The following is a 23,042-nucleotide window of genomic DNA, read 5'->3' as shown; positions in this document are numbered from 1 at the left end:
TCTCAGTGTGGCTCCTCTTCCGTTTTGACAAAGCGCAGCATATGCAGTCACAATGGGGTCATCAGTCATAAATGAGACTGAGATGCAATGCACCATTCACCTTTCCATTTATGCTATGGACATAAGATGGTGGTTGATGCTTCAAAAAGCCTCCAAGCAGAAAAGCTGTAATGAAGAAATTTAAAGGTCGACTTGAGATTGAACTTTTATTTTTTTTAAAAGAAAGCCCTAAAAGTTGACATTTTCTATAAACACAGGTAAAAAACATGGTAAGGGTATTTAATTCAAACAGACTTTACAGTCCCGGAGCACGTGAATGTAAGTTACTTATTAAGGCCACTCCTGGACAACATCCTTTTACATCTGAGCAGTCCCAGTTAGTTAAATGGGACTGCTCATGACCATCAGCACCTAGCCATTTGGTGACTGGCATTCTATAACCAGGCCCCATGTATACCATGCTTTATTTCATAGTCACAGGCTTCACCACAGAATTCACACCTTGCCAGAGAACTGTGCTTTAGAGTCTAAGGGCTAAATTCAAAAGGGGGACTTAGGCACCAAATGCCAGTTAAGTCCAACATTAGCATTCATACAACCACCCCTCAGGCCCCAAGGGACTTTAGAAGCCTACCGGCTTAGGTGGCAGCTAACGTCCCAGAAATGCCTAAACTTCAGTGGCTGGGCACATACACAATCACCTACATCCTAAGGCTGTCCAGCATCTAACTCATGCCTCAACCTTGGTGGGATTCACAACCCAGGTGTCCCCTTGCTTCAAGGTCCAATCCAATCATCTGAATATCATAAACTTGCTGGAAGAGGTAGTGATGGTCCCCTTGTACCCAGGGTGGGATACAGGAGTTTGAATCCCCACTCTGCCTAGTAGAAACTTGAACCTAGATCTCCCTCCTCTCAAGTGAGTGTCAACCACTGGGCTGTTGGGTATTCTGGATAGAAATAAGTCTCTCTCAGTCTCTCCTGTTGAAACTGTTCCATTGAGTGGATTGCAATGAACCCCGAAAGATGCCTCCAGCTGTAGTCCCAGTTTTCCTGTGAAGAGACCCAACTGACATCAATAGAACAGTGGTTTATTTGGAGATATTATTAGCATTCTAATCAGCACTGTAGTAAAGTCAATGGACTCCATGCAAGTGTGGGGCCTGATTGCATGAAACTATTTGTAGGATCCGGGTCTTATATAGTCCCAGTCAATATAGGATTTACCCAATTAAAACAATAAAAAAGGGTGGGAGGGGGATTTACTCCAAATATAAATGGGAACTATTTGCACATTGACAGAGTTCAAACACACAGCATTTTTAAACACTTCCTTAAATCCCTGAAAGGTATGTATTTATACTCCTGTAGAAGATGAGCCATTAAACATATACAAGATTTGTAATGAAGGAATATAAAGTTGCAGGACAACTTATTGCAATGGAAAGGAGAGTGAATTCACCAGAGATACTGTAAATGGCAACACTTTAAGTAATCAGTTTTATACAGACCAGTTTAACTCTGTTTTAAAACATACTTAAAGAAAAGCTCCAAGTTGAGGCAAGAGGTCCAATGTATTAAATCTCTATGTTTCTAAATATGGAAGTCAGTCCTACAGCACTAACTCTTGAGTTCCACTGACCATTCATCATGAGCTAAATTGTGCACCTCTTATCTCCACTGGTGAACACTCTCATGATTGGTGGAGATTACCTATAAGAATAAAAGATGCATAATCAAGCTCCATGTGATTAAGAGTTTAAGGACTGGGCCCATGATGTGTAAGACTTCCCTTAATTCCCCCCCAGATTAGTTCTGCCACTCCATTCCACTGTGATCTCAATGGTCTCACTCATGATTTGCAGAGACTAATTCCCACATGCACGTCACCCTTATAATACCTATTAAATGATTCATAAGAAGCCATGTTTTCCAGTTCCCATAATCAGGTTTATATCACTATGACTTTTTTCTCCCCCAATGAACCATTTGCCCTTAGCCTAGGAATGCCATGTGTTTGAGTTTCTCCCAGGAGCCACAACAATCACATTTGGTAGTAGTGAAACTGTATTATGATACTGTGACCATCATTTCAAAGTGACACTACATACTCATGTATTCATATATCACAATGCCCAAAATAAATGTGGGACTCTGCAGGATATGGAACAGACTATTGAATGAAGTGTAAGTGAACAACAATTTCTTTCTTACTTTGATTTTTTTTTTTAATCAAGAAACCAATAGCAATAGTAGAATTGCACAATACCAAACTTTTGGGTATTTTGGAGGCCAGCAATTACTTTAAACAACTTACCATGACATTTTTTAAAAATTTACCTTAGTTCTTATATGGTTTCTGTTTTCATGGTATCTGAGTGCCTTCCTCACACAATATTCTGTGAGGTAGGGAAGTACTATTATTCCTATTCTACAGGTTGACAACCAAGTCACTCACTGAGAGACTAAAAACTTGTCCACGCTCACACAAGAAGCCTGTGGTACAGCAAAAATTTGAACCTGTCTGTTAATTCCCAGGCTAGTGCCCTAATCACTTGATCCACTTTCCTCCCCTCTGTGCTGCTAACATGACAGAAAGGAATGCTTGCACTTCACTCCCTTGTTGTGAGTCTTCACTGCTCATCCACAGGCCACTCTGCTGATCATTATTTACCAATAATATCAACTTTATAAATTCACTCAAGCTTCCGTATATTTGCAAAAGGGGCATATAGACCTTTTGCCCAGTCAAGTGCAATATGTGGGTCCTTATCAGTTTAGGGTAATGTGCCTCAAAGATGTTGAGAATACCACAGAATTCACTGTAAGTAAGCAAACAGGGATATACAGCATAAAATATTATGTCAAGCAGACAATAAAAATGAACATAATGTAAATAATATGCTGAAAAGAATACTCCCTTATAAGTACATAATATTCTCCAGTAAGGCTCCAAAGCACTACATCTTACAATGTTATTGTAGTGTCCTGGAACCTTAATGGAGAACACTTTTTTTTTAAGGGCTATACCAATAAAATTGAAAGTGATTTGATTTACGGCACACAACATTTTGTGCCTCTTATCTCACATAAAGTTCTGCTCTAATTTCCTGTAGAGGTCATTATTTGCATAAAGTATGATCCATCTGGTGAGAACCAGAAACAAATTAAGCGTGTCAGGGGCTGTTGCAAGCAAAATTAAAACTCCACTATTCAGAAATACATAATATACATCACAAGCATACATCATGTACTTGAAACATCACATTAGAAAACACATGCCTCATATAGTGTGTGATGTACACCCTTCACTAAGCCATGCTATATATTGTATCACGTATTGCCCACTGAAACAGATAGATACAGCCACATTGATATATGCACTGCTGAATGAGCAGATACTATTCAAGAGTTGTAATTTTCAGTCTCAGCCACAAGACTATCCATGGTCATCAGTTTGTGCTCAGTCTGGGGATATGTTAGTCTGCTGGAGGTATGTGGTAAACCTTAGGTTTTCACTTATGTTTTTTTGTTTAGTGTACATTGTGAGAAAACACATTTTTAAATTAAAAAAAAACAAACAAACAAAGAAAAAACCCAACAAGAGTCCTGTAGCACTTTAAAGACTAACACATTTAATTTCTGCAGGCATAAGCTTTCGTGGGCTGCAACCCACTTCATCAGATGCCACATTTTTAAATGACATTTTTAAATGATAAGCTGTTCCCCTCTCTCAATTTCCAACAGTTAAATAATGAGAAAATCAAATCTCCCTAAACCATCTCTCTGGAATAGTTAGTGTGTGGTCTTCTATTTGGAACCCCTCCCTTCTGCTTTGCAATTGTGCTCTTTTAATAATTGACTTCCCTTTGTGCATTCCACTTCCCAAAGAAGGTAGGGATTATTAGCTCCGATTCCAAATCAAGATTGAGTGTCAGATTTTTTTGTCCATTTTAACTTCACATATTGATTTTTCATTTTGATGTGGGACTTGCAACTCTGACATATTGTTTTGATATTTTTATGCTGCAGCACACTACACCATCTTTTTATACAGATAGATAGATATGTTATTGCTAATTATCTATCTATAGACATAAGTTTTATTAGATAAAGTTGACAGCTGTGAATGGGTATTCCATGAAAGGGCATGAAGCGGACAAGCTAATGTTAACTCACTTTTACCTGGATCCAGTATGTCACACTCATCTGCCTCATCAATTTACATGAGGATTTCCACAGTGCCATGGTAAATTTAGCTATGGAAATTATTTTACTTTATGTTATGTATACTGTAACTTTAAATATCTAAAGACTATTTCTAGGCAGGCAGCTCTCTCATGTTCAGGCAGAGGAGACACACCAACATACACACATATTGTGCTCTCTCATGAAATATTTACTCTTGTTCTTTCTTGGTGATCTTTGATTAATATAAAGTATATCTTTGTTCTTTGTATATGGAAAAACATACAAAGGCTAACACCAACTAACTTACAACTTATACTGTTTTATGGAAGGTTGGTAGCCAAAGTTATCACTATCCACAATCCATGGGTAAGTAGCATTCTTTCCTTCTCTTGCATTATCACCAATAACAAAGATGCTACTGGCTCAATTATACCCATGGTAATATCTGTACAAGCCCACCAAAAGGTAATGAGGTCTCAGATAGGTAGCTGAGAACACAAGGCTTCTACAGCCATCAAAGGCAAAATTTAATTTGCAGGATCATTAGTACTAGCAATGATGCACGCAAATAACCTACTGCAATGGTTCCCAACCAGCTTTTGACACCATCAGTGCCGAATTGTTGCTATACTGCGTACAGAAGCTGGAGGAGGATATATAGGGCTGTTCAGCGGGCTCTTTCTAAGAGGTTGACAGGAAACTACCCCTTCACCTGGTCTGAGAGGATAAGTATTGCTTTCATCTCTGAAAGGCTGGGAGGGGAAATCATCAGCTGATTGGAGTTCAAATAGCATCAATAAGCAGGCAAGGAGTATCTGGACTTTGTTAGCTGGGAACTGAAATTATTTAAGAGTTGTAAGATACAGTTTAGATTTCTGGAGTCTGCATAGGGAGGAAGCAGTTATTAGGCACAGAGTGAAACGCAGCATTTCTGTTAATTTGGAAATAAGGAGAGGAAATACAAAAATACCCTACACCTTTAATAACACATTCCAAATCTATACATATACACTAAACCAAATGAAGTAGTTTAGACATTTACATCAATATTACCATCTGTGCAGATACTGCAGTATTTCAGCTATATCAAATACTATTTCTCTAAGAAGTGACAATGGAAAAAAACTGTACAGAGACTGTCACAGCAGGACAGGATCATGATTATATTACCCTGCTGCTGTATAAGAACCATGTAAACTTCCTTAGTCAAAACTATGCAGGGATAATCAATAGGTAGACTGCAGGCCAAATCCGGACCGCCAGATGGATTTGAATGGACCCCAAAATCTTTTTATTTACTTACTATTATTGTTATTTTTATTATTATTTTCTCTGGAGTCTGGACCTTGACTATACCGTGACCAAGAAATTTGGACCGTGACAAAAAATAATTGACTAATTGACCCTTCTTTAAAGCAACAAACAAGTTGACTAGGGAACAGTGAAAGTCAAATTTGATTTGATATTTGTCACAACTTTTTTATTTAACTTTTCATAGATTCTAAGGTCAGAAGGAAGTATTATGATAATCTAGTCTGACTTTCTGCATAACACAGGCTATAGAATTTCACTCCATATTCAAGATCAAGCCCATAACTTCTAATTGAGCTGGAGCATCTTTTAGAAAGACATCCGGTCTTTACTCAAAAACTTCAAGTGATGGAGAATCTACCACATTCCTAGGTAAGTTGTTCCAATGACTAATTACCTCCTGGCTAAAAATGTACACCTTATTTTTAGTCTGAGTTTGTCTAGCTTCAACTTCCAGCCATTGGATCTGGTTATACTTTGCCTGCTAGGTTGGATTAAAGAGCCCTCTACTCTCAGAATCTTTCCCCTATAGATCACAATCAAGTCACCTCTTAGCCTTCTCTTGGATAAACTAAATAGAATTTCTTCTCACTGTGAGGCAGGTTTTGCAGACTGTTCATGTAGAGCTGTTTTCTGAACCTTTTCTAATTTATCAACATTGTTTTGAAGTGTTGACAACAGTACTGAAAATAGTATTCCAGTAACTGTCTCACTAATGGTATACACAGTGGTAATACCACATCTTCCTTATTTCTACTCTATAGTTTTCTCCTTATATATCCAAGGATCACATTAGCTATTAGCCACCATACCACATTAACAGATTATGTTCCGCTGGTTATTCACTGTGACCCCAAGTATTTTTTCTGAACTACTGCCCTTAAAAATACAGTTCCAACATGTGAGACCTACACTCTCTGTCCATAAAGGTATGACCTTACGTACCTTTGACTGTGTAAAAAAACAGCAAACAAAAACACCATGTTGTTCAAGGTTCAACTTAATCCAGTTTACCAAACAATCCAGATTGCTCTGTAGAACTGAGCTCTGTCATTATTTACCACTTCACTAACTTGTGTCACCTGAAAATTTTACCAGTAATGATTTTATATTTTCTTGCTGATCACTGATAGAGATTATTAAATAGCATTAGACCAAGAACACATTCCTGAAAGCCTACCACTAGAAACATTCCCTTGGATGATGCCTCCCTATTTACAATTACATTTTGGGATCTGTCAGATATTTTTAATCCATTAATATGAAACATGGATTTTGTATAATGGTATTTATTAATATCAGAATATATGTGCAGTAATACATCATTTGATTTACAGAAATCTATATATATTATGTCAGTACAGTTACCATACCAATAGTTACTTCTATCAATTAAACTTCTAATCTCATCAATAGTTTGGCAAGACCTTCTTTCCATAAAACCATCTTGACTGCATTAATTATGCTACCATTCATTAATTTTTTTTACTGATTGAATCCCATATTAGCCTTTCTATGAATTTGACTGGAATGATGTGAAGCTAGTTGGCCTATAGTTACTATTTAGCCTTTTTTTAAATATTGACACAACATTTGCTTTTTTCCCAGTCTGTAGAACAGCACACAGCATTCCAAGATTTGTCAAGAATTAACATTAATTACTCAGGCAGCTCTTCGGCCCATTCTTTTAACTCCTGAGTGCAGATTATCCAGTTCACAATATTAAATTCTATCAGTTTCCAAATTATTTTCATCAGTTTTTCTGATATTTTTATCCAAAATATGAGAATAGAAGTCATTTCTGCATACATCCTTGTACTTCTTGGTCCTCATATACTGAACAGCACAGGAATGCCATGATGCCCGTAAACTGCTCTGGCAGTCACGTGACCATTGTATTTTCCTTCCAGATATTACATGAACTTGGATTTTGAGAGGCTGTATCCCCACAGCTGCAGTTACTAGTTAGTTAATATTAAATACAAATGTGACTTAATCCTGACAGTAGGCAGAATGCCAAGTGTGACAGAGTGCCTCACTGCTGCCTGCTCAATTCAATTTATCATTATCTTGAAAGTATTTCATCACCCTTGATACAAAATCCTGGGATCTGCAATGTGCTGCATTGAAAGGAGATTAAAGGACTAGAATTCCCTCTCAGTGCCGGAAAGATGGAATAAGAATGAATTCATAGGAGAGGAATCAGAGTGAATGAGGGAATCTCCCAGGCCGCTCCAATTAAGAGACCAAAAGAACTAAACATTTTTTAGCTCACAAGTAGAGAAGGAAAAGAGCAACTGTATTTAAGTCTATAAAAAATGCAAATGCAAGGACAAACAGGAATGATTTAATGTGGTCAAAAAGACATGCCAAGTCTCCAGAAAAAGCACATTTTATACATCTAAATAAATAAAAGGTGGGAAGTTTTAAATAGAACAAAACTGAGCAAAATAATACATATTTTGAATGCAAGGAAAGAGACACCTAACACTGATGTCTATCACCATTGTAAAATAGCCTCCTAGGGAGCAAGAGATGCCTCATTCCTTGCTTCATTTAAAACTCAAAAGGATAAAACTGATGACATGACAATCCTGCAGTGGTAGGTGGATGGATAAGATGACTTAAGCCTCCTTCATTTCTAGTTTCTATTCTTTCCTTTTCTGCTTCTCGCATCACTCCGAACGGCCATACGCACAACAGTAGTTTGTTTAATTAAGACAACTGAGATGAACAGTCTCAGTCTAAAACTAATTAGAGAGAGCCAGGGTTGTGCTTTATCTCTTAGCCAAACACACTGCCATGTAGGAGCCACAAGCCTGAGAGCAACCTACTCAAATGCGTTTAGCAGGCAAAAGTGGCATTAAAAAAAAATCACTTCTAAAAGCTATTGAAAAATGTGCAAATTATTTTTATCTTTGAGTACCCTCTAGTGGCTATACAAGGTTATAATTGACTCAGAACAGCCCAATAGTTGGCTTTGAAAGGATAACAGGTATCTATTTTTCTGGTTTTGAATTTTAATCAAAGGGGCACTAATTTAACCATTTTAGAATGTTTTTGTATTTATTGGAAGACACCACTTCATAAATACAGAGTTATAACCTTGTGTGTATCCATTTTCTAAACATATGGAAATTATCACTAAAATTGTTTCATTTGGAAACAGATTCATAACCGTTCAGAATTCTGATCTTCTAAATACAGACCCTTAAATACTCAACCCATTTGCATAAGTTAATGAGAGTTGGTTGCAATTTTGATCTTAGCTTTCAATATGAGGAAAGAAATGATACTGAGTTTATTAAAACATCCAGAAGAGAACAAAAATTGTGCAGGTGGAGGCTGTAGCCATACTTTTGGGTAGCATATATTAGCATGCAGCCAACTTCCAAACCACGTATTAATAGAGTAGCAGGCTGGGGATAATTCTTTATTACTCCTTCATGTTAACAACCAGAGAAGTGATTTGGTAGAGGAACCTGTTCCAGCCTTTGCCCATCCCCCTAAGCAGAGCTGTTTGGCAAGCCTCCTCTCCCACACAAGGTAAGTATCAGTGCAGGGGTGGGATGGAGACTTAGTGTCCTTTTTCCCATTATTGTGGTAGCAAATCCTTTTCAGGAGGACTCCTTCCTGTGATTACTTTGTGACAGTTGTCAAAGTGTCCCAAGGTATTGTTCCATTTCTTTTGATGGAACACTGACCATACAGCAGGTGAGGAGCACAAGTGGAAGCACACTCAAAGTAGTTTTAGACATCCAACATCTATTTCCATGGAACTGAAAGAGTCAACAGCTCTGGGCCACTCTTTTTCTGCTGTTGCAGGTGGTTGAGAGCTGCCAGGGGCATTTTTCAAGCATCTCCTAAAGTGTTCTAACTTTGGTGAAAATACTAAACAATTTGGAAAAAGTTAAAAAGCACGTGTCCTGCTATTGCTAAAGAAAAAAAGCAAAGACGTTTTATTTAAAAAAACAGTTCAAGAAATGCAGCTGCATCAGATACTTGCATAATTCCAGGTGGCTGAAGGCACAAGGAATGAGAGAGTATATACAGTATGACAATACACTTTACCTTGTGTGCAACTGGTTATATGTGTTACTTATGAGACAAACGCTATAAAATGCTTGCCTGAAGTGAGGTGTAAGTGAGACACCACACATTCAAAGTAAAGAATTCACAACAGATAAGAGATTATTAAACTGCACATTACAGAGATGAACATTATGTCAGAAGTTAACTGAATTCCAGTGCACATGTGCAATAAATATCCCTCCTAATAAAGGGAAGCTATGTCTTCAATACAGCATTCAGAGCAATGGAGAATTATGCAGTCCACAAGGTATGAAATAATGTCCTTTCATATGTGGCAACCAAGGAGCTCTGCAGCAGGAAAGATGGCTCTATTCTACAGATGGCACATGTAAAATTATTTCCATACCACAAATGACATAAGTAAGAAAACCTACATAGAGTTACATGACTGAGTAGCCTTTCTTTTATGCAAGTCATTTGCATCTTTTTGTACATAAATGTACAGAACAAAATAAATTCCTAGGGAGTAATGTAAAATTATTTTCAGCATGTCCATGGCATTCTTTCTGAAGATTATCAGAGCCCTTTTACTTTCTGAAGGCCAGTCCTAGGCATCAAAGGTTGCTTACCATTCATCCCCATGCTTGAGATTTGCAGTAATGCAGTACAAGTTTTCCATCACTTCCAAAACACTACAGGGGAAAGAAAAGGGAGTGGAGAAAGAGAAAAGCAACCAGAGGTTAGATTACCAATGGAGCAGTCCACTCACAAATTAAATAATCACTACTGGACAAATACATCATGAAACAGTGTCACCTGTTATTAATATATTTGTGTAATGTTATACATGATGTTACAACAAATTCACGATGTTACCATTTTGGGCATGGTAGGCATATAGCAGATTTAAAAAGGCGGACAAGTGTACAGACAGTTTCTACTAAACAAATATTAAGAAAGAACAACACTCAAAACTAAAGTCACCTCATAGAGTGTCCCAACTTCCTGGTCTGGAGAGGGAGCAAAGGATTGATTCACGTATATAAACTGTGAGGGAAGAAAACAAAAGATGAAAAATCTACCTGGTAAGTTATCTTCCTGTCTATGAAGAAAACTTCTTTGACCCAATGCCCCTGTCAGGTATGGAGTGAAGGTTACCCTCTGTTCCCCACATTTACCTCCCTTTACACCTTCAAACTTCTGCATCAGAGCCACCATCATTTAGGAAGAGGGGGTCTGCATGGAACACAGCAATTTTGTTCTTTAATTGGCCAAGAGGATCTTTGCTGGAACAATGTGAGACACGCCCGCTTCCCCAGGGTCTAGCATACTAACACAACATTCATACTAGGACCTGTAATCAAGCCCTTGTCTCCCACACTACCATCAAGCCAATGGTCTGGTCCTTGTTCTTTTGCATTGGACATCCAACACCAATACCTCCTCTCTACTGCAATTTTTTTTTGTATAGAACCATATCCATGGAAACTTTTATCACATTATTATTTTTCAAACACGTTGCTCACACATTATAAAAATGGGAGCAGAAAGTAGCATCATTCAATAATACCAAAAGAAAGCCTCAGGACCTGTGATGCAAGAACACTTGGCCAGCTGCTATAGAAGTTTGAGATATCTATACAACATTTGTAAAGAAATTTCAGGAACCTTATGATGCTTCTAAAGGTCAGTAAGGAGCTGAAAACCATATGGGATGGATGTGCTGACTGGAGGGGGAAATAAATGGAAAATTAAGGACATTCTGAATATCCTAATTCAACAATGAAAACTTTAGCTAGCTTTTTACTTCTTAAGATACTAAGTGCTGAAAACTTCCAAGTGCATTAAAAGAAAACCAAGAATTGGCCTCCAGGGGAACAGGAGTGTCTGAGACTGCTGGTAAGACTGCTTATAAATGTATGTATCTATATTATTATTTATCATTTGTATTACCGCAGTGTCTAGGAGCCCTAGTCATGGACTAGGACCCCAGTGTGCTAGGCACTATACAACAGATAAAGAAAAGCTATTGCAATTTCCTTAACAGAAGATTTTTTAAATATTTTTCCTGTAGGCACTAAAGTGATTTGTGTTCTTCCCATCTGTTTTTATTATATATGTACTTCAATTCCTGTTACAAAGCTGAGTTTGTGCTTGGCACAGTTAGGCTAACCTAACCCATGATGTAGACACAGTTATGCCAATGGAAAAATGCCTCTGTTGATGCACTTAACTTCGTTTTTTGGAGATGGTTTCCCTACCCTGAGGGAAAAACCCCTTCTGTCAGTGCAGGCTGCGTCTACACTCTGGGGTGATGCTAACCTAGCGATGCCGGTGTAGGCTCGATAGTCAGCAAATACAAGCCCCTTTTGTTCTCAGGTTCCCTTGGACAGTTACCTCATCAGCACACACAAAGCAACCCCCGCCCTTACACAGGGAAGAAGCAGGCATGATGCCACTACTGCCAGCTGCTCCACGTCCTGCACTTCTCCACATAACTGCGATCCCCTTTTAGGACACTGGCATGTCTGCCGGACATCAAGCAGCCCTCGTAGCGGCCGCCTCTTTGCCCGGCTCGCCGGGAGAACAAGCCAGGCAGGCCACGTACCAGCTGCTCCGAGGCCACCAGCTTGAGGAACTTCTTGATGAAGTCAATGAGCCCCTGGATGGTGCGGGTCCTCTCCACAGCCCACTTCTTGGTCTTCATGATCGGGGTGTCGCCCACCGCCTTCAGCAGGATGTCAACTAGGACGGAAGCAGAGATCGGCCCTGGAGCACGGAGGAGCCAGTAACTGCACGGGGGGGAGCCTCCCCCCCCCCGGCCCGCGCATCTGCTGCAAAGGAGCGAGTCCACCCGGCCACGGCGACCCTGAGCCGCAGCCCAGCACGGCGTGGGCGGGGCGGGTCCCCTTAGAGGCAGCAGCAGCAGCCACGAACCTCGCACGCGCAGCGCAGCCCAGCTCCGCCCACCGCGGGGGCGGGACTCGAATCCTCCCTCTACCAACGCGCTCCTACTACGGGCCCGGGGCAGCGCGCTCCCCCCTACTCCCCTCCGCTTCGCCCTCGTATCTTCTGCCTTTTTCTAATTGGCTGAGCTGCCTCACGTTGCGGCCCATTCTTTCCCGCGATTGGCCTACGCGCCTGGCAATCAGAGCGACTGCCCGTTCTCACCCCGCCCCCGGAGTTATAATCATTCTTTTCCCTGTTACTTTTCTTCTTGGTGTCCTCGGCGGGTTCCTCGGTGACCGGGGAACCGGCTGAAGGTGGAGCCGGCTCGGCAACTCCCACCGCCGCTCCCCCGTCCGGGGACTCGTCTACACATTCGCCTCGGCCACCATCCTGAGGAGAGAGCGGTGGCTGCTCCTCCACTTCCGCCATACTGCTCGCTTACTGGCAAGTAAGGGCGGAAATGACGTTATGGACTAAGGAACCATATTAGCTCTTGGCAGCGGGCGCTGCTAGCACGTGACCTCCTCTTATTCTGGTCAGGTGACTCGGTGTCACGTGGGCTGCAGTGCGCATCTGTTGGTAGCGGTTCCGTTCCCGTTCCGGCCGGGCAGTGCGTGAAGCGGGTGGGGCAGAGCCCGCAGCGACTCGGCTGGCCGGAGCGGCCCCCTCCCGCCGCTTCACCATGATCAAGGCGATCCTCATTTTCAACAACCACGGCAAACCCCGGCTCTCCAAGTTCTACCAGCGCTATGTACGGGAGAGGGGCCGGGGCCGGGGGCCTGGAGTGGGTGCGGGAGGGGGGCGCGGTCCGGGGGTGGGAGCGGGAGGGAGGGAGGAGGTGGGCGCTGTGTACATGTGGGTCTCTGAGGTTGATGCCTTTGACCTAATCGGGCTGTTGAGAGCGGGGCGGGAGTGGACAGAGCAGTGGCACGTGGCAGGGGCACTCTGCAGCCCCAAACCACCCTGGGGGGACATAACGTGTAGTTAGGAGCCTGTAGGCCTGCAGGAGCTCAGCTCAAGGGTGACCCCGTGTCACTTTGCCAGTGCCCCCTTACCAGCACCCGCCAGCCTGATCCCAGGGTGCAGACGGCTGTTGTGCAGGATGGCTGATGCAGGCCCACGTAGGCTGGCTGGTGCCTTCTCACTGGTAGGTGGTTGGGTGTTGGAGGGTCTCGCTGTCAGCAGGCAGTTGATGTCTTTTTTGGTTCAGTGGCCCATGCCTGACTTCAGGGCTTGTCTGCACTAGGAAGTCTTATAGCTTGAACTATATGGGTATAATTAAAGCAGGAGCCTTCCCTCCCCCCAAATGTGGATGCAGCTAAACTGGTATAGAAATGCTTATACAGCTATGATTTATTCTGGATGGGGAAGGGAAATAAATTATACCAATGTTAGGCACCTTTGTACTGGTATAACTGCATCCATACAGGGCTTAAAATGGTATAAATGTAATGGTAAAAATCACACTCCTGTCTGATATATCCATAATGTAGACTGGACCTGAGAGCTGGATCTACAATACAATAGTTAATGATGGCTAAAGTTAAGATTTTTGTCATGGTTATTTTTAGTAAAAGTTACAGCCAGGTCACAGGTGATAAACAAAAATTCACAAAAACCAGTGACCTGTCTGTGACTTAAAAAAAAAAACCAAACAAAAAACGGCAGCTGAAAACTGACAAGGGGGGAGGAGAGGGCTCAGCAGCTGGGAACTGTGGGGCTTGCCTCCTGCTTCAGGCTTCAGGGTCCCGGCCCCACCCCATGGTGTTTTGGGGCTGCAGAGACTCCCGCCGTCTGCCACTGACGTAGGCAGCTGCAACAGGGAACCCCTGTGATGACTGAGAGCTCTGGGGTTTTCTGCCATCAGCCACTGTGGGTGGTGGGGACCCTGGAGCACAGAGCCACCGCGAGCAGCAGAGGAATCCCGCAGCTCCAAGATCTGTGCTGCGGGCCTGCTGCCTACATGGTTAGGGCTCTGAGGTCCGCCCGTAGCTCAGAGCTGCAGGGTCTCTGCCGCCATTGGTAGCTCAAAGCCGGGAGTCCTGGCAGCCAGCAGCAGGATCCCTGCCACTTGCAGTGGCTTGGAGCCATGGGGTCTCTGCTGTGTGCTGCCAGGGATTCCCGCCGCTTGCACTGGTGGACAGCAGTGGGGCCTCTGAAGCCCGTGGTGGCTTAGAGCTGGAGGGTGTCTGCTACAGCTGCAAGCTGCTGCACTTCTTCACCTTCCCCCTGAGCTCTGGGACCCTCAATGCCTGCGGCGGTTGAGAGCTCCGGTCCCCACAGCCCCCAGAAGCTGAAAAGTATGATTTCATGGAGATCTCTGGAAGTCACAGAATCTGTGATCAAATCTTATCCCTAATGATAGCACTTCCAGTGTAAATTAGTCAGTCATGTGCCACTAATACTGAGACTTCCAGCAACTCTGATTTATACTGAGTATGTGATAAACTGGAATGATTTTCTGGTACATTAGATGTGCACCTGGACCTGAGGTAAATACTGAATTCTGAACACCTTTGAACTTTGTGGGAAAAGTTATAATTCATATGCAAACTTTATGACTCAGGCTGTCTTATAATTTGGGGTAAGAGGATTTTGGATAGACAAAGGATGGGCACTGATAATAGGTTTTATAAGGTTTCTAGTGAAACTATAAATTTCCAGAATTTCAGAAATTAGAACAGTAGTCTTAAATATACATTTCAGATAGTTGTATCTGTTTAATTTTTTTGAATAATAATTTTTAAAATTTAAAAGTAATGTAAATTTCCTGATAGGTGATAAATTGATTTATTTGGTTTTCTTCTCTTATGCCATATTGTGCTTAAAATGAGAGATGCAATGTAAAGACAATATATGGTTTTTGAAGTACAAGAAAACATATATTCAAATCAATTAATTTTTCCCAAATTTTCTTATAACCTAATTGATTCACAGCTGACCAAATTTATAAAGACAGAGAGCTCAGCCATCTAGTGTTTCTTTTGGTAAACCATTCCAAAATATTTCACCAGCCTGTACATGAAATAATAATGTCCACCAGATTATGCCCAGGGCTGTTAAATAATGACTCTAAACCAAGTGTTTTATTTTGAGACATTACTTTACAAGGAAAATTAAAAGCTTTCAAAAAAGTGATCTCCCCCGCCTCCCCACAATTCTGTTTGACCAGAAATCATTCATGCAGTACTTATCTCATAAACAATTCAATTTTCAAAACAAAATTAATTTTAAAGGTGAAGGAATATAGAATTTTGACATCCAATAAAAGTGTTTTACAGCCTTAACGTTACTGCAGATCCATGGTAATTGTCTAAAGCATTGGTTCTCAAACGGGGTCGCATCCCCTCAGGGTGTCACAGTGTGGTTATGTGAGGGTTGCCTGCTTCCTCCTTGCGGAGGGGGCGAGTGGTGATACACAAATACTGCTTCCCCTCCCACCCCCAATGTTCCTCAATGCCCTCATAGGGGACTGTGGGAGGCTGGAGGGAAGCGCAAGAAGCAACTCCAGGGCTCCCTGGTTCCAGGTCACTTTCCCCATCTGGACAGTGCTGTGAGTTGACTGACCATCAGGAGCTGCTGCTGTCTCCCTCCCCTTATGCAGGCTAAGTATCTCTGGTGCAGCGTTATGTGTCTACTTAGTGATAGAGATGCTAGAGTTGAGAAGGTGAGGGAATACAGTTGCTTAAGGCCCTTGGTAGAGGTCAGTCAGCAAGCTTAATTTTTTTCTGCAAAAACGCTTATAGTATTAGAAAAGTGATAATTCTCTTATGAAGGAAAAAATAAACGAACAGTAGATGCACATGCATTATTTTTAACCTGTGAGAGAGTGAATTTCTTACCAACTGAAAGTGAAGTTTGTGCAAAATTCTATGTAAATATGTGCTTTGGAGTCAGGAACTACCACTGCAGGCTTGATCAGGAATTAATTAACAAAACAAAGGAGTTAAGCCAGGATAAAGCTAAATGATAATCTTATAAACTGTGTGCTGTATTTCTCAGAAAATTCTGTGGAGTTGCTATTGGATCTAGAAAAATTCATAAGAATACGAATATTCAGCAAAATTACATAAATATGTGTTAAAAATAGTACCAATGGGAAGAATTCCACTTTTCACGTCTATAGCTAGTCAGTCAAATACACAAAGGTTGCATTGTTCAGAATTATATAACTTCATAACTTTTACTAGTAGAAATATATATTACCAAGGACATATCTTTGCAGAAATGATGACTGTGGCTTGTTGAGTTGCACTGTCAGTGTTTAATAAATGAGCTCATTGCTGGCACAAAAACACTCTCAATGAGTGACAGAATTTCACCTCCCCTGGGAAAGAGAAGCTGGAGAAACCCAACCCAACAGGTCTAGAAACCCATTACCCATTCTTATCACCTATGAGTCAATAAGTTGATTATCTTGATTTACATTTCAAAATTAAAATTTATGTGAAAAGTTTCGGGCTGGCTATGTCTGTAAGGATTTAATTTCATTTTGTGTGTGTGTGAATCTCCCTTTCCTCTTCCCAATGTCAAATGGGGGATTTCAAAAATTTCAGGGAAGAGATTTTGTTGTTTTCCTTTGTCTGTCAATCTGATGGTGATTGTTACTTGGATTGGTAGCAGAAAGGGATTTAGCTATAGGAAACTCTTACTAAAATGAAGCAATTTACTTCTATTTTCTCTTTCCCATCCTAAGACTTATTTCATCACTAATATTTTTTATTTGGTGTATATCTCCCTGCTGTTGTCCACAACTGCAGCAGCATTGGGAAAAGTAGGGGGATAGCTTTGTGGTTGCTCACCTTTTCATGAGCTGCATTTGCCCAAAGAACAGAGGGGCAATGGGGTTGCTTCCACTTGACATAGACTTGTTGCTGTCCCATCCTGTTAAGTAGTTGTATTTTGCCTGGGGAGAAGTAAAATTATGGTAGCATTTAAAAGCTTCATGATTCTAGCAATCTTGCAGCAAATGTAAAATACTAATTTACAATTTAGCTGTATTTACATTAATTTACAATTTTTAGCTGTATTTAAATGCATCTTGGTTGCTTGAGACCAGTTTACCAAGTGATCCAGATTGCTGTGTATCAGTGACCGATTTTCTTTGTTATTTAACACTCCCTCAATTTTTGTGTCATCTGCAGACTTTCAGTGGTGATTTTATGTCTTCTTCCCGGTCATTGATAAAAATGTTGAATAGCATAGGGCCCAAGAACCGATACCTGCAGGACATCCTTGGAAACACCTGTTCAGTGATGATTTCCCATTTACAATTACCTTTTGAGACCTATTAGCTAATTGTTTTATTCAATTAATGTGTGCTAGGTTAATTTTGTTATATTAATCAAAAAGTCATGCCGATATCAAGTCTAACGCCTTTAAGAAGTCTGAGTGTATTACATCAACACTATTGCCTTTATCAACCACACTTCTCATAAAAAAAAGATACCAGGTTAGTTAGGCAGAATCCATTTTCCATAAATCCATGTTTATTTGCATTAATTACACTACCCTCCTTTACCAGACCTGTAATTACTCCGGTCATCGTGTTTACCCATTTTGAAAAAGTGGCACAACATTCGCTTTCTTCCAATTTTCTGGAGATTTCTGGAACTTGTAGCTTTCTTGATAGCAAAACTGACACATCCTTTCCATAAATTAATTAAGATCAAATCTGGTAGAGAGGTTGGGAAGAGTTGCTATCAAATAATTTGGGTGATTTTTCTAGTGGAAAGTTGTACTCACAATGGTTTCAGAATGTAGGCCAATTGTCATAATTTCAAAGTGTGAAATAGGTCCCTGAACATCTCTTGGATAAGGTCCTGTATACCCAGACTTGTACTGGTATAATGATATTTTTTTAAGATAAGATATTTAAAAAAAAAATCATTTTAGGTAATACACTGTAAGTCCCTGTGTGGATTATTTTAAATGGATTTTGAAAGGATAAATCTTAGGCCCAATTGATATAAACCAAGTCAATATGCAGTTTTAAAACTGGTTAAGAGCATCCATTCAGGGATTTGCACTGCTTTAACTAAAAACGTATATTCATTGAAATTGGTGCAAGTTTGTAGACTATGTAAAATGCAAAATAACATTCTGAGAAGGTTGTACCTTTGCATGTAGGGCTAAAGACATTGTGTACAATGAAATAGAAGTTGTTGAACTTGAAGAACTTTCCAAGGGTCTGTTGATTGCTCAAGTACACTTAGGTGTATTTGCAATCTTACCACCAGTTTATAACTGATCTCAGAAGTGTGTGGGTGTATTTTAGGAGTCCCCAGCTATCCCAGAAGAGTCTTTTCTGGGGAGGATGGGAGAATGGGATGGGCTGGCCAGCATCAGCCTATTTGGGGCAGCATAAATTGAGAGAGCTGCTCAGCGTTATTGTAGGAGAAGGGTGAGCAACATAGTTTGATTTGTGTGTGGGAAGGAAGGACTTACAGTAACTGGGTGCAGTGTCCGGTCATCAAGAGACCAGAGTTTTCAGGCTCAAGCAAAGATGAGGTATCTGAAAAGCAAGAGACCAGATGAGGGGAGGATAGTAGCTTGAGGAGGGGCCTGGCTCAGGGCACCCCTGGCTAGTATGTTTTGATGCACAGTTTTTCAAGCCTTCGTATTATGAAACCCACTTGATAACTGCAAATCAGTTTCCAAAGAACGTCTGTGTAAATGTTTACCGTATAGTAAAGTTATCAGGGACGGTTCTGGCGATGTGTTTACTCAAAATAACTTGTCCTAAAGATTTATGCTAAATCAGTATAGGTGTTTTGATAGCAGTAACATTTTTTTTTACTGTTGCAACTTGTTTAACAGCTTTCTCTGTTCAGTCTAGCCCAGAAAAATGTTGCCTCGTAGCTTAATGACAGACCTCAAAGATAATGAAATGGTATTACAAGAAATTGAGGATCCGGACTTTGAGTGACTGATCAGAAGGCATCAAAGCTAATAGTCTTGTTAGTGCTGTTACTAAATGGAGTGCAAATTATGAGAGCTATAAATGCAAATTACTGTTAATTACTTTAATCTGATAGTAAAAATTTTTTTTCATAGAGTGAAGATACACAGCAACAAATTATCAGAGAAACTTTCCATTTGGTATCCAAACGTGATGAAAATGTTTGTAATTTCCTAGAGGGAGGCTTGTAAGTATAAAGTGTAACAGAAATTTCTAATATTAATGATATCAAAGGATGTCACCAAAACCTTCAAGAGTACCATATTTTAGACTAGTAATTTAGTTAAAATTTCTGTCTGGCATTTCTAATACATCCATATGAATGGTCATACACCTGTCTCCATTGCATCTTGATACTAAATACACTTTTATAGTTAAGTAGCTATAACTATCTTCTGTTATGAAGTGTTCTCCAACTTCAACAAAATATTTCTTCAAGGGCCCTGTCTACTCTACAGCTGTAGCTTAATTAGGGGCATGGCTACAACGCAGCTGTCCCTGATCCAGATACAATACAGAAGGGGAAAAAAAGTAGCTAAGACAACACCTAATTATGTTCACATAGCCCAGCTAAAGCCTTGAGATCAACCTAAGAGATGGTTTCATTGCAAAAGTTGAAATCAGCAGCAGCTCTTTTATTGGGCCCTTAGACCTGAGCTCCTAATATTTGGATGCTGTGTGATGTTGGTAGAGAGTCCCTGGCTTTAGGATTCCACTGGCTTTCTACCAGAATCCCAAGTTTTCTGACCTATAGAACAAGTCTGGACTAGGAAAAATGGTTGTTTTTAAAAACGGTGTTAGCAAACACCATTTTTAAAAGTATGACTTCTGGATGGTGTAGACAGCAAGTTGTTTGCTGGCCATAGTCAACCCTAGGCTCTCTCAGAGCCTGGTGCTTAAGTAAAGCATATTTGTTTGACCTTTGGTTAAAACTATGGAGTGTTTTCCTCTGGTGTATTGGGGTCGATAGAGAGGCAGGCATTTTTTATGCCAAGTGTTGGCAGTGCTGATTTGGTGTTCTGATTTTTCAAGGTAGAATTTTTTCCAGGTAAAAAAATCAAGTTTTTTCCTACCCCTGTGATTTTGGAGCATGTTTGTTGTGAATTCTCACACCTTAACAGAATGACAGAAATGTTGAAACTGAAAGATCTGTTTATTTAAAATTAGTCATTGACATTACATAGGTATTAACAAAAACACAATTTCTAGGAAAAGAGATCATGGTTGACATTGTTTTAATTGTCATGACTTTGGTCTCTTTGTAGACCGCTTTTGACACTTACCATGAGTTAACAGTTAACTGGTTGCATTCCTCTATGAGAAGAGTCTTGACTGAAACCAGTTAACATATTAAAAGCTGTCTCGATGGCAGAAGCAAAGTCATGGTCAAAGTTGTGGTAGCTACCATGATACCAATGATGACCTCCTTTCCTAGTCCAGACAAGGCCGAACATTATGACTAAAAATCCTTTCTCCTCTTAATTATTGCACTTTCACTCTCTTCTCTCTTGGAAGTATCATTGCAATAGTTCTCCAGTTAGCATAGTCTTGCTGGCTGGACAGGACCTGAATTTATAATGTCAAAAAAACCCACAGAGCAAAAGCCCACGATATAAGCTCTTTACCACAGGGTGTGTTTTCCTATATGTCTGTAGAGCATTTCGCACATTTTGGGCCATAATTATAATATAATACCTGTAAGGTACTCAAAGGTCCTAGCAGTGAGTGTAATACAACTTCACATGCACTGCAATATCTAGATAACTATGGTAAATTAAGGAGACAGTATCAAACCTTCACTTTGCATTTCTTTGCTTTTTCTAGTTTGCTTGCAAATCACATCACAGAAAACTTTGTGTACACTTTTTGTTTAGCCCTTTGGAACAGGGGACTTGTGTCTTCAGTCATTAATGTGAGGCTGTGTGGAAAGTGCAGTTGTACCAGGCGTTCTTAGTAGTTTTTACTTTATAGTAAAGAACAGAAAATTAGAGAGATCATTTCTTTGTACAGATTTGTGTTCCATTAAACTCAGGTGATTTCTTTTGTAAATCTAGCTTAGGAGGAGCTTAGGAGGAGCTTAATGGCTTTTCCCCCCCAATGTGCAGAATCATCAGCTTAATACCTGTGTGCCACAAAATTTTTTCATGGTGTTGCTTAAGATAAAATTTTTAGTGACCTAAAGGAGAGAGAGACCTTGTGATATATGCAGTTAGAAGTTTTTCCAAGGGGGAGATGACAATGAAGCATATCACTGTTGATCCTCTTAAGATAACTTTTCCTTTTTGTAGTGTACTAACTTGATAATAAAGGAGAAGTATAAGGAATTTAAATTTCTCCATCTCTTTTAATACTGTAGTACAACCAGTTGGCTGCAGTGCTCATACTTACAGAATATATGACATTTCAAAAGCTCAACTGTTGTATTAATTCAGTTGATCACTAAGACCATAAATCTGATTTGTCGATATCAGTACAGTCCACATTACTAATGACTAACTTCAATGCATGTGTACTTACATTTTTACAGCTTCTCTCAATAGCTCCCCTGAGTGGGACTGGGAAAGATGTTTGGGCATGTGAACCCCTTCTGAGTAATAATCCTTATTCTCTGCACAATGCCTGCTAGAATGTTGCAGAATGGCATTTGCACCAATCTTAATGGAAGAAGGTCCTTATTGATCTGTTTGTAATAGTTCTAAGGTGTAGGTACCTAGGTGTGCTTACTACTGTCTGTGAGGATCTTTACTAATGATGCATATGCAGTCATTACAATTCAGAGTTAAGATGTCTTGTTGGTTTGATTGGATTTTTTTCCAAAAGCACCTTTACATTAAATTTAAATTACATCATGAAATAAGCATATGTTGAAAATGCTTCAGCCATGAACAGTATTATAGGGAGCCTCATAATTTAAATTATATCCTGAAAAGTTTATAATTTGCTGTTAATGAATTTTTGCTCATCTTGTCTGGACACTGACCTATCTTATCTCTTCATTTAGACTAATAGGTGGATCTGACAACAAACTAATTTACCGACACTATGCCACATTATACTTTGTCTTCTGTGTGGATTCTTCAGAAAGTGAACTTGGCATTTTAGACCTAATACAAGTAAGTATTGTTTATGAAGGAAATTCCATATTTTTAAAGGTACCTTGGTGTTTCCGTGTTCAGGCTTACCTTTTTCTGAATTTCTTGAAAAGGAAGATGACTTCCATTATGGTGTAAAGTACAACATAATGGTGTTAAACTTTGTACGGTTTCTTGCCATTGCTAGAGAAAGTTCTTTTGTCCTAAATTAATGATTAGGTAAGAAAACAGTTCATTTGACAGCTAATGAGCCTAAATTATAATCTGCCATGTTTTGTTGCAGTTTTGCAGAGAATTTGGGTCTAGTTTGGTAACTGATTCATTCCACTGAAATGACTGTTTTCCTGGATTTTTGTTTCCTCTCTGCGTACTTTGTAATTTTCGTGGTGTTTGAACAGTGCAAGTTACTGGAAAACATATACAATGAATCATCTTTTCACAGCTGTTTGCTCTACAGAGTAGTTAGAGTAGCTTTGTTTTGTAGCATATCTTCTTACTCAGGTATG

At 40.1% G+C, this 23,042-nt stretch overlaps 2 protein-coding genes across 9 annotated transcripts in view; one reads left to right on the top strand and one right to left on the bottom strand.

Annotated features, from left to right (window-relative positions):
* Window positions 1-32: 32 nt before the first annotated feature.
* ATG12 (autophagy related 12) lies at window positions 33-12,937 on the bottom strand. 5 transcript variants are annotated; one of them, XR_010923990.1, is made up of 6 exons: window positions 12,744-12,937; window positions 12,143-12,279; window positions 10,519-10,581; window positions 10,164-10,226; window positions 1,538-1,713; window positions 193-1,053 (listed from the first exon to the last, which is right to left on the bottom strand). XR_010923990.1 is itself a non-coding variant. In XM_067569081.1 (5 exons), exons 1-4 carry the CDS (start codon window positions 12,910-12,912, stop codon window positions 10,167-10,169), a joined length of 429 nt encoding a protein of 142 aa, XP_067425182.1. In that variant the 5' UTR covers window positions 12,913-12,937; the 3' UTR covers window positions 33-165; window positions 10,164-10,166. The 5 variants fall into 5 exon arrangements, 4 of the variants coding, with proteins under 4 accessions (XP_067425182.1, XP_067425183.1, XP_067425184.1 ...); XM_067569081.1 differs by lacking the exons at window positions 193-1,053; window positions 1,538-1,713 and adding an exon at window positions 33-165; XM_067569082.1 differs by lacking the exon at window positions 1,538-1,713.
* Window positions 12,938-13,033: 96 nt separating this feature from the next.
* The window catches only part of AP3S1 (adaptor related protein complex 3 subunit sigma 1), a 57,797-nt gene continuing 47,788 nt past the window's right edge, over window positions 13,034-23,042 (top strand). For 2 of the 4 annotated variants that reach the window (XM_067568764.1, XM_067568763.1), the window contains exons 1-3: window positions 13,034-13,234; window positions 19,540-19,631; window positions 22,446-22,557. In XM_067568764.1, the coding sequence (XP_067424865.1) occupies window positions 13,166-13,234; window positions 19,540-19,631; window positions 22,446-22,557 (273 nt within the window). In that variant the 5' untranslated portion in view covers window positions 13,034-13,165. The remainder of the gene's footprint in view (window positions 13,235-19,539; window positions 19,632-22,445; window positions 22,558-23,042) is intronic. The other 2 variants (XM_067568762.1, XM_067568761.1) reach the window with 2 other exon arrangements.

This window comes from Emydura macquarii, unplaced genomic scaffold (assembly GCF_026122565.2).
Source record: "Emydura macquarii macquarii isolate MOO-44397 ecotype Brisbane River unplaced genomic scaffold, CSIRO-AGI_Emac_v2 contig_2897, whole genome shotgun sequence".
In the NCBI taxonomy this organism is placed as follows: domain Eukaryota; kingdom Metazoa; phylum Chordata; order Testudines; family Chelidae; genus Emydura; species Emydura macquarii.
The sequence above is the reverse complement of the archived record's forward strand: the minus strand, read 5'-3'. Positions and strand labels throughout refer to the sequence as shown.

Coding starts and splice junctions, on each gene's coding strand:
- ATG12 (XM_067569081.1), bottom strand. CDS start 12,912: ATGGCGGAAGTGGAGGAGCAGCCACCGCTCTCTCCTCAGGATGGTGGC. Junction 12,280..12,743: donor CGAGGACACCAAGAAGAAAA/GTAACAGGGAAA, acceptor CTTCCGTCCTAG/TTGACATCCTGCTGAAGGCG. Junction 10,582..12,142: donor TGGTGGCCTCGGAGCAGCTG/GTACGTGGCCTG, acceptor CTTCCCTCACAG/TTTATATACGTGAATCAATC.